Here is a 15,411-nt window from a genome sequence, read left to right as displayed (position 1 = left end):
AATAGTCATAGCCTTGTATGGCCAACTGGGAAATGAAGGAGTTTGAATAAATTAATTTTGTCTCGGTCAGCATTTTCTTCTTCAAAGGAGAAGGGGTAAGCTTATAATAATAAGAAAATGGGTCTGAAGGATTGCAGCCAGAAAAAGATGGCATTTTTTAAAGTATATTTGTGAACTACCCACTGGTGGTGTCGGGTAATGTTCCCATGTGTGTAATTGCAAATTGTACATGGAGTACTAGCTCTGTATAAGTAGTCATGGACATGATGACATGATGAGGATAACAAAACATTTCATCATAATTAGCAGAATTTAAATACCAATCTTCAGTTTCAAATACTGATAAGATTCTAGTTCCAAAAGCATGCTCTTGACTGTGTCCACATCCTATTTATCTGAGATTCATCCAAGAGTAATAATCTTGTCCATAGCTACCTGCAACACATGGGGAATCTTCAGAGTGCCTGCAAGGCCAAAACTATCAAAGGGGATCTTATCCCTAACAATTCCATCAGAGAAAAGGAAATGCAGAAATGTTCACAAATGACAGGATTCTTCACACTTTATGCTTCAATACCTCAGTTGGAACTTCTGAAGCAGAGCGCTATAGAATAATGCACATTGAAAAACAAGATAAATTATTGTAACAAATTCAATCAAAAGGAAAAGGAAAAGCAGTGAAATGGAACTCCAAACATAGGACCATGGAGGAATCAGATACGTCTGTTTCAACCAAATAAGAAATACGCGTGCACCATGCATTGTAGTATGTGTAGCAGCTGAAGAAAAACATCAATGTGGGCAAAGTAGCCAGAGGTAGTTTGTGCAAAAACAGGAACCTCACATGGCAATGATGAAGTGGTAGACACTTCCAAAGGTGGTTGATAATAAACAGCTTTGTTGTTAGGAGTAGCGGTAGAAGACTGTAAATTCACATCTGATGTGCATCCTGTGCCAGCACTAATAACAGGAAGTAGTAAAACTTCAGCATCTGAAGTCCCCAGCCAGGGAATAACAATATTTATATTATTTAATCTTTATAGAGGGATTTTACTTATGGTAGCAAGAGGAGACAGTTAACTACCAAGGAGCCCTCGTGGCTTACTGTGTAGGACTGGCCACATAATAAACTGGTTTAATAATCTCGATGGAAACTAACCGTTTGTTTCTACAACCAACAAGCAGTGGCAAAATCACTGTTCTGGTACACTGAATGCCAAGAACTGGGACTGGTGCTCTGTATAATGGGCCGAATTCTTGCCTGTCAGTAATCTCGTCTCAAACTAGTTCCCCAAGCTTAGGAATCCAGCTGCAAGTTACTGGTTGCTCCTTCACTTCTTCAGTGGCAGAACAGTTAGAATTTTCATTTAAGCGCTCATCTCGGAAGTCTTGTAATTCCTGTGAGACAGCGAAATGTTCATTGATGTCAGAAGGCATCTCTGTCGCCACTGTGCCAGGCTTGTCGAGATCTGGAAGGTACATTTGGACCCCAAAGAGAACTTCATAGGGAGTCTGGTCACCCAAGGATCATCTATGCACATTGTTTAAAGCTCTCTAGACTCCATATAAGTGATGGATCCAACTACCACCTAATCCTAATACTCTAGTTTAGGGATGCTTAAAGTCATGTTTTTTTCTTTTCCACTATCGCATTCCCCTCAAGGTTGTTAGTGGAAGGAGTAAATCACAGCAACACCCAGGATTCCCATGGTATCCCAGTAAGCAAATACTGGTCCCTCGTTTAAGTGGGATGCCGCTACTGCATATATCCCACAAAATACTTGCAAATCTTTTGTAACAGTTCAAGCATCAGCCAACCGTTTGACACAGCCGAAGGAATCTAGAACATGAATCTAAGGCCAAAGAATACCTTTGAATGCACCACCTAAATGCAGATGTCTGCAGTGGTCTAAATAGATATGTGTAAGGGGTTTGTTTGAAATAAGAAGGGATATCTGCAGTGGGCAAGCTATTGTGGAACTTTTAATTTGATGGCATATATTACAGCTAATGACATATTGTTTAGTCTGCTTGTACACACCATGCCAAAAATAACATTTCTGGGAATGTGAGCAGAGGGAATGTTTTGAGCACTCAGTAAGTAGGAGTATTTTTCTGGATATATTTTAGGTAATGGGGTGCCACTGCTCAAAGCGGTGACAGCAACCATGATGTCTTTAGCAATCCTCATGTGTGAACAAGTAATTGCAGAAATAACAGCAGTCTGAACCACTGATTTGGCAGCTTCACCAGCCAATGAATTCCCTACAATGTGCATTCCAAGACACTGGTGTCTCAATGTATGAAATACATGAACCTGTGGCAAGGAATCCTTAAGAAGCAGACATTTTCCTCAAAGCAACTTATGCTAGATAACATTTCCTTTAGAATCTCTGAATCCATTCAAGCACCAATAATGTAACTGTTAATTAAAAGAGTGGACACAGTAATACAAATCACACAGAATGAGTGTGGGAAATATAGGATTAGTATTTTCTAGTGCCAAAGTTGAAGCTTTTAGTTTAGCCACCTGAGCGTACACTTCCCTAAGGATGGGCTAAGTGTTTTTTGTTGATAGAGTACTGTGGCACATGCAGCAGAATATCACTGTTTGGTGCAGATTGCGGGCTGAGCTGAACTGTCAGTATATATTACACAATCATACTGATCGAGGGGCGAAACATCACTGGGCACAGGGTATTCTTGTTCATATTGGAATCATTTTTGTGTTGCCATGATAGGGTCAAAGACATATTCAACATCAGTATCTATTAAGGAGGTAGCACATTATTCCATCTAAGATGCAAGGCTTGTGCGTTAGGAACGCTTGCCTTGGTGATAACCTCAAAGGATGGAAGGGTAGTAACCACAATTATTCCCCTGAGCCAACACCTTTCCTTTATACAAGGTGTCTGAACTACAGTCAGTATTTTTTCTGTTAATTCAAAACGCATTTCAGCTTTAGAATATAAATGTGATTTATATGCCATTGGTAAAGTATCACCCTTGTTAAAGGTGACATATGCATAACCAGTTAATCCTGAAATTTTGCGGATCACCAAGTTAGTTGTGCTGGCATGAGTATGGAAGTCTCTTGATGCAAGCACATCAGTTTGCAATGTTCTTAGAATATCAGTGTAATCTGAAGTCCATTGTTTGTTGGAAAAATCAGGATGAATTAATTCATGCAATGGTTAAATCTGTTGTGCATAGTTTGGTATGTATGTTCTACCAAAGTTGAGAACATTTATAAGCAATTGTAGCTTTTTGAGGGTATTTGTTGGGGGTAGGAGAGCACATTTCTGGAAGAAATGTGAGGCAAGGCTTTTGCCTTCATTTGACAAATCGCATCCTAGGAACAAGACACTGAGAAATGTGATTTTTAGATATTGAACTTGTAGACTTGTTCATGAAATCCCAAAACTATGTGATCTACTCGGCTAAGTGTGTGTTTAAGTGATCATGCATGAGGTAAATGTGAACAACATAGGGAAATGCTTCTGGGTCTGGGTCAATGTCATACAGAATTGATGTTACTCAGGTAGAAAACAGTCCAGGACAGTTTGTGTACCAATAAGCAAGTCAGCAGAATTTTCTCTGTATTCCTGGAGTGCTAAATGCTGTTAGGTCTCTGTTTGCTGCAGTTATATTTTGGCAGAAATAGCCATTGTAATTGTCCAAAGTTGTTTCGTCTTTTTTGCTCACAATGTTGTTCATTAGTGCTGCATTGTGTGCATTTGGAACTCCAAAGGTGTGTGTGACTGTTTAAATGTCTGTAATCGAAGACTAAACAGTAGGAATGATATGGTTTGGCTAACAGAAGCAATGGGTTGTTTAATGCTGAAAGGCAAGTCTCTACTACTCCTTAATATTCTAATTGAATGTTAAATTCCCTAACCATGGGTTTTGCTTCATGTTTAATTTGGCAGAGTGTTGTACTAACAGGCTGGATAATATTGATGTAAAGTGACAAGGTGAGTCTTTAGCCCAGCCTACATGATTGCCACATAATGCTGGGGCTTGTTCTATTGCCCACTCTGCGGCATACGCTTGTTTGACAACGTCAAGAACAAGAACAGAGAAGGAGGGTATAATGACATCTTCCCCTTGTTGGACTTTTCTAACAAACTCTGGTGGCCAATCCATATCAGCCAAGAGAATGTCATAGGTGTTGATTTTTTTAGTACGCGGTACGTCACCCTCGATTTGGGTGTCCAATTCGTATACTCTGTCTAGAGGGCTAACCCGCTGATCTGGTGTTTCAATTTGAATACATTCATCAGTTGCTCTCAAATCCAGAAACTCTCGAATATTCTGGTGAATTAATGTCACTCTGCTGCGCTGTCTAGCAGTGTCAAGGCCCACGTTTTTTTCTGAAGGATTATTCTCAATATGTGTGGCATGTTTGGAGGAAATAGCTGCCACTTTCTACTTTCTAAACTGGTTTTTGTTGTGGAAGTTTCTCTTTCTTTTTATTATGATGTCTGAAGAAAATTATGAGTTTTTTCTTGGTTTCACATACTCTTCAAGCCTGCTTGCCTGAAATCCCCCTCTCTCCGAACATTTGCTGGGTGAGTCCTGAAACGAGAAGGACGTGTATCAGTATAATGATATCTATCAGGCTATTTAAGACTATCACGGCTTTGTAAATTGTAATGGTTTTAAGTGGGCTCTGGTTGTGGAGATTCTCCCCTTGCTTTTGTTTCTTCTTTATTTTTCTGATTATGCCAGCTTTTTTTAAAATAAAACTCAGGTGCCTGTTTGGCAGTTTCTTTTTCAGAAATGCCCAATGCCCTTAAGCTGTGGCTTATTAGGTCTGGCTTCCAAATCATCTCGACCTATGGATGTATAGGAGGAAGACAGACAATACTTTTTCGGACGTGAAGCTGGATAGGAGTTCTTCACACTTAGCTTTTAAATAAAATGTATGGACCATGATGAAATATATTTATTTTTAAGGAAATTCACCTTGGGAGAACACATGGAGGTCTAATAGAAACTGCAAGAGATATTTTCCAAATTGAGCTGTGCTTCATTGTCCCCATAGCGACCTGACACATTTTTCCAGTCCTGGAGTGGCCAGGGTGTTCACTACAGATTCCCTCTGTTCTTTGGGTTGTGTCTCATCTTTGCCTTATTGACTCAATACGTCCTCCAACCCTGAAGTGGCCTGGGTGATCACTGCAGCTACCTCCAAGTCAGTAACTCTATTGGTGTGATCAACTTTTTATGGTTGGATCCCTCCACTTTTCCTGAGCAACCGATTAAAATTTTATTCAATCACAAACAGGACCTAATAGGAATATAACGTTCCTTGTGAACGGTTTTCAGTTTGGACAACAAGCTCCAGTTACTTTGGAATTTTCATTCTTCAATTTGTACCTTTACACGTGACACTTTGTTTGCCATGAGGAAGTCCCCCACATGGGAATGAAACGCGTAGGCTGGAATGTCTTAAATTAATGTTTTAAAAAAAAGAAATATTTTCAAATAAAGAAGTTACAATTCCATCTATATTGGCGTATTGAACTTTTTTGAGCTGTGCACCCCCATTTGGCATAAGAAATATGGTTGTATAGGTTTCAGCAATAATGTTTGGCAATTCACGCTCTTGATCTAATACTGCAATCTGCACAAGACATTCCACCAGTGCTGCCGCCTCCCCCTTAATATTAGTTAATACAATTCAATATACTGTGGCAAATTTGCTAATTAATTTAATCTCCAAATCCAGGGCAGAGGCAGCAGTGTATTCATTTTGAATCTGTTTCAGCATGTCAGACAAAACAGCTATTGAGGGTGTACCATGTGTAATAGTATATATGACAGCAAAGACTGTACCCCAAGAAGCATAGTCCTCTACTAGGGGAACCTTTCCAAGTGTTAGGCACATTGTGAGAATTCTATGTTTGTCTTGGGGTCCCGTGCGGGGAAACACTGTTTCAAGCTGAGTTATTTTTTGTGCAATCATGAACGGAATTTCCTCTTGTCTGGAAGCAACCTTACCCATAATTGTATTAATAGTTGCTGGACTAATAACAGGCACAGCTATGTGCAGCTACACACGTTGAACAGCCCTCGCTGGCGTAGTTGCTATTTTGCGCAGTACAAACTGTGTTAAAACGTCTGACTAGTCTAACTAGACCTGTGTAGAGAACAGGGAGGTCTGCGACATTTAATGGTGCTAGGCTTGGGTATGGTGTATAGCCGGCTAGGACTGGCCAGATTGCCTCTTCATTACTGAGGGAACCCAGTCTCACATTGTTTTGTGGGTGTGGGAGGCCACCTTGGGACCACGTCTGATGTTAATGATATGTTATTGCTATTTCTAATTCTTCATGAGGTCTATATTGACTTGGTAATACAGCTGGAGTGCAATAGTGAAATGTTTGTGAAGCGCCATTGTCTGCAGGAAAGTTAACCCATGTGTAGAATACCTGTTTTCTATGCTTTGGTGGCCTCTACTACAAAGGTAACATTTCACCCTCTATCAAGGAGCCCTTGTTGTTCTAAGATTGCTGTAACAGAAGGCTTGCAGTTAACAGGAATGTTAGCTGCTATCTCCGTTTTTAATGAATGGAAAAAAAAGAAAAAGACTATAGTTCGGTGATCCTTTTTATAGGTTCAAGCATGAACAACCTATGGAATAAAATAGGGGGTTCCTATTAGCTGAGGAGGATTAAACCCCTAACACCACAGATGTCTCTGTATGAGATGAAAAGGAGACCTTGGGCACATGCAAGAACTACTTAGGCGGCTCATTTAATATGTGCCTGACCTACAACTATGGCGGCACCATGTTATATAGTTCCTATGAATTAGGTAGGGCTGTGAATTTTGGAAAACATAAGCTTCAGAATATGGGAACTTGGTTCACATATACCATCAAAAATTGTTGCCCAGGTTCCTAGCTAGCTCACAGTGCCCCTTCTGAATCCCTTAACTTTACTAGGGTAGCAAATGGTCTCAGCAATCTTAAACATGACCACTCTTTATTCCCCCAAAGAAATCATGGAAACAGAACTTACTCTTTTGTTATTTACATTTGCATTCCAAGGGAAACACAAGAAATATATATGTATTGGTTTTTCAAACATTTGTTGAACCAATCGTATTCTTATATAAAAAGAATAAGCTGCAATTATTAGACAGAAGAAGCAAAGCAATTTAACAAGAATTACAAGAATGTTGAAAAAGATAAACAGTACAACCATGATAGAATTACTATATGATTATACTCCTACCCAACACTGCCTATACTATTGAGAGCATAGTGGGAGTTCCCTTACCAGATCCATTGGGATAGTCTACACCACCCCATGCCTGAATGTGATGTATCAGGAAGCCTGCCTGTGTAGAACAGGTTATCGTCCTTTACAGGATAGAGGTCAGAGTCAGCAGGACTGAATCTCAGCCACAGTGTGTCCCGTTCCATAAGAATCCCAGCAGAAGTGCCCCTTTACCAAATGTAAAATGGAGGCCGTTTATACAATGAAAGCACTGCTCCAATCGCACTGTGTCAAAGGTGCAGTGCTGATGTGATGGTGTGTCTGGAGCCTTAGAACTGTCTCCAACCAAATAACGTTAATGCAAGGGCATTGTGTTCTATATTCTTAGCCTTGTACAGAGTGTACGAATAAAATGATAATAATGTTTACTAAGAAATGAACAACACATAGAATACCGTGTAAAAGTAAATTGTAAAAAGTCACCCTTAGAAAACTATGGCAAGCTAAAACGTAAAACTAAAATGGAAACTGAATGTGAGTCCTGCTGTACCTCACAACAGAAAGCATGTGGTATCCTATTGGAGGAGTCTCTCAAAAGGTAAACATAGCAGAGAACTGACCGTTCAATCCACGAATGAGTACTAGCTTGTTGCTCTCCTCTGGGTGTAAAACATTTTCATTTATGAGTGCCAAATCTTACACAACTCTGCAGGTGAGATAAATTGTGAGGAATAATGGATTGCCAGCCTCTTTTTCAGGTTAGGGGCAAGCCTGAAGCAAGCCACTGCAAGGAGAGCGGAAGGCTGCTTGGAAGAAAGCCAGATTTCCTGATGTATCATTGGAATTTCTGAACTGCATTTCCTAGAGCAGCTCTTAGCTTGCATGTCACCAGCCCAGTAGACTGATTATTATCTTCTGCAAATAGGACTTCACCTTCTGAACTGTTATGGAGTGCTCTTTAACTTTGCCTTAAAGGAGGAAGCCAGCTACTTTTGAAGAGGATATAACAGTGTATCCCTCCAGGAGGAAAAGCTGTACAGAAGAGGAGAACAACGCCCTGTGGCCTGTTCTCTGATCAAGCAGTGTGGCGAAGGAACCAGGGAACGATGTCTACATAAATGAAGTGCATGGAGAGATTTATCTCTACAGGGAACTGTATTGAGCCTTCTCCATTCATGGACCCCTCGGTGTGTTTCCATGGTTGTACCCAATGTCTGCGTCTGTCTAGCGTTTTGTGTAGCAAAACAAATACCCCATTTGTGTCCTGGCACTGAAGATCAGTTGAGACATAAAGATAGAAGGCAAAATCAGAAATCCATGTTTTAAAGTGTTTCCTGGAGGCAGTGAAATTAGGAATACATCGCATGAAGTTGGGCAATGAAGGGTGCAACTGGGGATAGAGGTGGTGAAACAGAGGTCCTCTGTTATAAATAGCATTATGGACCAGACAGAGAGATGTAAAGATGGAATGAGCTTTTTCGAGATGGAATGAGAAGAAGTGAGCTTGAGAATTAAACTGGGTGCAAAGTTTTTCACAGCATGGAGCCTTTGAATCAGGTTTTCTGTAGAACCAGGGTAGATTGAGTTTCCATTCACTATCTTAGAAGTGATAAGAACATGACATGTTTTCCACAGCATTTTGAGCAGTGCAAAATATGTTATGGAGACCTAACTATTCTGTTAGGTGACAAGGAGATGTCGAGTGTTGAAGAAGCCAATATTTTTACAGACTCCAATGAGACTGGGATGGGTCCAATTTTTGGGAGCCACTAGTAGGGAGAATAGCTAATTGATCTTTTGTCAAAGAACAGAACTTCAGTTTGTATCTCCGTTTAAAACAGTTCTGATTCATCCACTTGGCTATAGCTTTCATGAATAAGCAAAAATTGGATTCTCAGAGATGGAGAAGTAGATTTATGTGTCATCTGCGTAGAATACCAAATGAGTAAAACAAATAGTTAGCAGGGGCCTAATATAGATGTGTAATAAAGTGGATCTTAGGATGGAGCCCTGCACCACTCTTTAGGGAAGTGAGAAGGTGGAGGAACAGAAAGCCAGTAGGAAGACTGCTTGAGTCCTGGCACACGGGAAAGAGCATCGCCATTTCAAAGATTCTTTGACCGTTTAACTTGCTTGGTCCTCCTGTCAGACCTGGGGCTGTTTTCTGGGTGTGCTTGTGGGGAAGTAGGCTTTCAACCATTGTAAGCAGTGTTTCAGGAAACAAAACAGTACAGGGATAATGTAGAGTTTAGCAGAGTAGGTTCACCGCCATGCTTGCTGTCCTTCCACCTTATTTGGAGTTTGGGGAGCCACTAAGTTTCCATTGGCAGTGTCTTATCCGATGTAATTAGCAGCACTAGCAGGAACTCTTAACGTGGCCCCTCTTGTGCCAATTGTATGCCTTGTCACAGTTGTTTTACCCTGACTTATTTATTTATTTTAAAGGGGCGACCTACATTTTTCTGTCTATATTAGGCAGGCCAGTCCGTGCAGGGAAGTGACTCCGTGGCAGCCTGTGCGCATAAAGAAAGCTCCTTGTCAGGGACATTAATTTTTTGTTTTCAAGAACAAACTACTACTTTGGGCAAGCGGGCACAAAAGACATAGCACACGCTTGCCAAACCATTCAGCCTTCACAGCAACCAACAAGCAGGCAGAACTCTCCAGATCTGGTGAGTGAACATCTGCTAGGGGAACAGAGGTGATTACTTCTACTGAGATGGCAGAATATTGGGCTACCCCCTTTCTCTCCAAATGAGGGCCTAACTTTTTTACTCTCTTGGTGTGCCACATAAAAACTGTTGTCAAAGCCTGTAGGTAGTGAGTGATTAATATGCAAAGAACTCCTGGATAAAACCAATAGGTGTGGCTTATTACTTGGAAAAAATTCTGCCAAAGACTATGGACAAGGTGAGGTTTATTTTGACAGTGTTTGGGTCTGTTTGATAAGAATTATTCTCTCTGTTTGTTGCTTATCCACATGAATTGATATGTTCATATGTAGTGTTAAGATGTGTGGAGAATAATGTACTTTTTCTTTTGAAAGTAAAAGCGCTGGCAGATGTGGCAGCATCATTGAGTTAAAGATTTCAAAACATTTCATTGGTACAATGCAAATCAGCATAATAAATATCTGGATAGTATTATCGAATATGTATAATGAATATTATATGTTGTACATAGATTACAATTGTCTAACAAAATTCATTACTCATCGAAAACATAAGCGTTTTTTTTTAATATACAGATAATGCTAATAAACAGTGTCTCTTAAGATCTCTAATGTGTAACCAGGTGTGAAAATAGAATGACCCCCCCTCAGACTTCACTGGCAATTCCAGCCTGAAAAGAAATACACATTCCTGCCAACAAGATAGGGGATCCGGACCTTCCTTCTGTAGCCATGTCCATCCAATCGCCAGCCTGGCCACTGTTATAGTAAAAAAACATAAACCCCCAACTACATGGGGTGGAATACTAGGTTAGTAACCCAGCCTTAGGGTTTTAGGTTCAGGGAGGGCATTTATCTTCAGAAATTGCTTAATTTAATTAAAGGCTTTATTACAATATGAAATAATAATAACGCAGGTTGCAAAAATATGTGTTGTACCTACTACGGTTTACTTCAACGATAACAATCAAATGTCTCCCTAAGATCCCATTTATGAAACTTATACGATGTATATTATCATTCATAAAAGATTTTTTTTTAATTCTATACATTTAGAATACTCTGAGCGAGCTGATTAGTTTGCGTTACTTCTGTGAGTAGAACTCAAGTATTAGAATTATGTGACCATCTACTTGCCTAAAAATCTAGTTTATTTATTATACCCCTCTGGCTCTTCAAAATTGGTTAATAAATATTTATAGATCCATTTTGGTACTTTAACGAAACTCTGAAGGAATTTGTTGTGGGTTAAGTTAATCTCATTGGGTAGAAGATGGGAGAGTTGTACCTCTCTTCTGGCCATGTAATAGTTGCCCTTACTCTTAGGAAGGGGTGCAGTATTTCCTGTCGGCAGGAGAATCTCAGGTTTGCTGGAAATTTACCCTTTGGCAGAGAGATTTTTTTCATATTTGCAAGCCCCTATTGCCACCACAATGTCATTTTTCACGATGTTGTGGGGCGATAGGGGCTTTGCCTTATTCACAAAGCGGTACAAAAGGGGATGATGGACGGAGCACCTGAGCAAATCAAACACTCACCACCAGTCAACTGATCTGGGTTTAATCCATCACCATTCTTTAGCCCACTCAGCCACCCCATTTCAGACATGGCTATATGCAAATCAGTCTGACCCTGTGCCTTTTGGGAACAGTCCAGCCCGAACTGCCAAGCCAAGTCTTCCATGGACCGGAAACAAGCATCCTGGGACCGGTTTCGGATTCATAATCCTCCTCAGCCAGGCTATCTTGAATCCAGTGGCCAAGTGAGCAAGGGACTCACGTCTGAGCATACCCTGCCACACTTAGGGCGAACAAAGCGATACAAAAGGGGATGATGGACGGAGCACCTGAGCAAATCAAACACTCACCCCCAGTCAACTGATCTGTGGTTTAACGCTGCCTTGTAAATAAGGCACCCTTTTACACTATACTTAGCATAAAAGGGGAGGGCAATGGGTGTTGCAGCGGGCGTTCCACTGCACCACCCATAGATTTTGACGCTGTCCCATTTTTACAAGGTTGGCATAAATATGGGGCAGCGGCAAAACTAAGAACAGGGGAAACCTAGTTTTACCCTGATGCAACGAGGAGGAATGTTTAATTTCTCCTCGCTTTTGCTATTTCTATTTGTGCTGCGTTGTGCAGCACACATAGAACTAGCAAAATGTCATTGATTGTTTATCTGCAGGAAGCTGTCTCTTACTGCATATAAACAATACTTTTTTTTTAATTACGTTTTTTAACTTCTATGTGTGCTGCATTAAGCAACGCACATAGAAGTTTCAAAACACCATTTAAAGTTTGTTTATGTGCAGGAAGGGAGACCTTACTGCACATAAATAATCTTCCTCTACAATGCAGGCACGCTTGCACTATGGTGCAAGGGTGCCTTAGTTGGCACTAGGCAGCATTTAACGCCAGCGCATGGGGAAATGCAGGGCTGCACCATATTGTTGTAAATATGGGGCAGCCTTGTGTTTCAGACGTGACTTCTATTGTAAATATGCCCCTTAGTTTTCTCTGGCAGTGAGCCATGAGTCAATTGTTCTTGAATCCGCAATATAAAGTTTCCATTGAAGGCATTGCTATACTGCACCATTGTGGAGAAACTAAAAAAAGGAGGATGAAAGAAGGAGAGAAGCATAGAAATATGAAGAGAATAAAAAACCTATAAGACACGTATTAGGTTAAGAAGATCTCGCCAGTATGACTTGCACCAAAAGAAAATGTTTTAACAAGTTATGATTTATAACTGTGAGATTGTATCTACATCAACTTGGCCACTAAGGCTGGCGAAAAACAGGACTGTGTTCTATGGGGCGAATTTCAAACTGAAGGGTTGAGACTTGAGGAGTCTGGAAATACAAAGATTCTAAAGCGTCTTTTTCTCTTTCCGAACATTCTTCTACAGCACAATGCAGGTGTTACTAGGTACAAGAAAACTTCTATTTTACTTACATCCTTCACATTTCGGGTGCAATTGGGCAACGCGTTGTTTAGGGCCTCCCGAGAATTAGAATCCATCTTCTCAACCAAGTCGGCGAAGAAACAGGAGAGCTGTCCCAGACTAGAATAAAATATTAATATCACACTTTGAACCATCCATAGTTATTTCAAAGAGAAACACTTTAAAAGATTCTTCAACAGTCATGGAGTATGATTGGAAAATGGTTCGTAGTGAGAGGCAGTGTTTAATTTCAGCCAGTGGTTGCAGATGGGGCCCACCAGCACTTATTTGTTTGGGGACCAGAACTTATTTTTCCTCAAAAGAATTTGATCCAGAGCAGGATACAGAAAAACACAATAGATAGAAAGAAGTAGGGAGACAAAGACTGAAAAAGGGTGAGAGTGAGTGTAAGAAGTAGGTAGTGTCTCGTATTGGATTAAAGAGGCATGAGGAGGTATCGATATTACTCACCTGGCAATTCGCTATTTCAACCTTTGATGGTGCTGGCCGTGGGCTTCTGAGCAAAACTTTGTGACCTGTTACTTAATCTTCTGCAAATTAAGCACTGGTGAGAGGCGCCCCTGTTATTCTCCCTATACATTGCTGATCTACCTAAAGCCATATTATCTACTAGCAATGGTATTGCACCTGTATTAGGGGGATCACCCATCGCATGCTTAATGTATGCTGACGATATTTTAATTCTGGATCTCACCCCAAAGGGTTTGAATCATCGTTTAAAAGGTTTGAACTCCTACTCCGAGGCCCATTTCTTAAAAATTAATACCTCAAAAAGTAAAATAATGTGCTTCTGTGGAAGGAGAAAACCTAAATACAATGATTATTACTGGTCTGTCGGGGGCGAAAGACTAGAAGTAGTTAAATCCTACCCCTTTCTTGGGAAGATAGTCACGAGTAATCTATCAGAAAAAACCCATACAGAGAAAAATAGTAGGAAAGCTCTCGCTCAAGGGAAGAGTCTTATCTCCTTATATAAAGCGACAGGTCGGAGGCATTTTTCCATACTGCTCGAAGTTTATCGGGCAAAAATCCCCGCATCCCTAATCTACGGACTGGAAATAGTGGACATGGCATGCTGGAATTTTTTGGATTCTACTGAAGGAAGAATTCTTCGTAACTTAGCCTCTGTAAATACTGCAAGCTCTACGTCTTCGTTAAGACAAGAATTTGGCCTGCGTAGTGCACGGTCTCAGGCAGTTGCGAGTGTGGTGCGTTGGGTTTTTAATATAGCTGAAGGAAAGCCTGGCACTCTGAGGTTTCAAATAAAAAATGAGTTGTTGGGTTCCTATAATGTCTACTCCTCTATTGTAAGGAACTTCAGACAGGCAATTACTTTATTACATATAGATGAACAAAGTCTTTTTACATCATCAACTGCCCAACTAAAGTTATCCTTAAAGACTACGTCTTGGGAGTTGAGTTTTAGAGCAGACAGCATGACCCGAAAATCTAAGAGAGGAATGTTCCCTTTCGGTAACTCTTGTGAAATTAAAAAACTTCAGGCATATTTAGGTTGGAATCTTCCTCATGCAGTTAGGCGATTTATTCTTTTGTTGAGATATGATTTACTTCCACTGAACTGTCTTTTGTTTAAATGGCATGGTGGTACAGATATCTGTGATTTTTGTAAACTTTATTTAATGGTTAAAACCTTTGTGCTTTCAGTTGGGTATTTTTACTGCTTATGATTTCATTGTAGCTATGCTTAATCCCCCAAATGAAATGTTTTGTTTTAAACTGTTTTCTTTCTTTAAATGTTTTCTAACATTGTACTGACATTTCTATTTATTTATGTAATTATTGTCGTTCTTCCTTTTGTCTGATAAACTGTTATGTGGATCTCGACAGAGTTCCGTTATCATAAATAAATAAAACTTGAAAACTAAAAAACTTGAAAACACTGGTGAGAGGTGCCCGCGATCATACACCAACACTTCTCAGTACCTAGCCATGTGTATGTAAAAGGTCTTAGAGCCTTATTCAGAGAGTTACATTTACATGTATAGATTTTCTCACATGTAAATAATCTGCACCTAGTTGCAAGTCTAGTTACTTGCTTGGCTAGTTACTATTTTTGAGTGTAGATTTTCTCCTTAGTGCAAACTTACATGTCTCTACCCGTTGAAATCTCGAGGTGGTGACATGTAAGACAGAATTAAAGCTGTTTACAGTTACTACAAGTACATTTTCACATGTAGTCGGATTGCTCCACCACTGGTGAAGATCAAACTATGTAAAGTAAGGGGACGAACAATAACGTTTATCAATTCATTCAAAAATATTAAAAACATTTTATTGTAAAATAAATGCGTAAATGAATTATTAACTATTATTTACCTTGAATTAATAAAATATAATGTTACAGCATATTAACTCATTGAGTTAAACGTTTTTTAAACCATTTCATTATATTATTGTGGGACGATCACACTGACGGTCACAAGTACCGCAATAGTCTCAAGTATCACAGTAACTACCATAGTTGCCCAATTGCTTTGTGTCACAACCTCACTTTAGCGGAATCTGGAACTAACTGGAATTTGA

At 40.0% G+C, this 15,411-nt stretch overlaps 1 protein-coding gene across 1 annotated transcript in view; it reads right to left on the bottom strand.

Annotated features, from left to right (window-relative positions):
- The window catches only part of LOC144824243 (otoancorin-like), an 84,915-nt gene that overhangs the window by 51,500 nt on the left and 18,004 nt on the right, over positions 1–15,411 (bottom strand). The window contains exon 3 of the mRNA XM_078683385.1: positions 12,858–12,966. Coding sequence (XP_078539511.1) covers positions 12,858–12,966 — 109 coding nt within the window. The remainder of the gene's footprint in view (positions 1–12,857; positions 12,967–15,411) is intronic.

Source organism: Lissotriton helveticus, chromosome 3_1 (assembly GCF_964261635.1).
Source record: "Lissotriton helveticus chromosome 3_1, aLisHel1.1, whole genome shotgun sequence".
NCBI lineage: Eukaryota > Metazoa > Chordata > Amphibia > Caudata > Salamandridae > Lissotriton > Lissotriton helveticus.
This window is presented reverse-complemented; position numbering and strand designations above follow the sequence as displayed.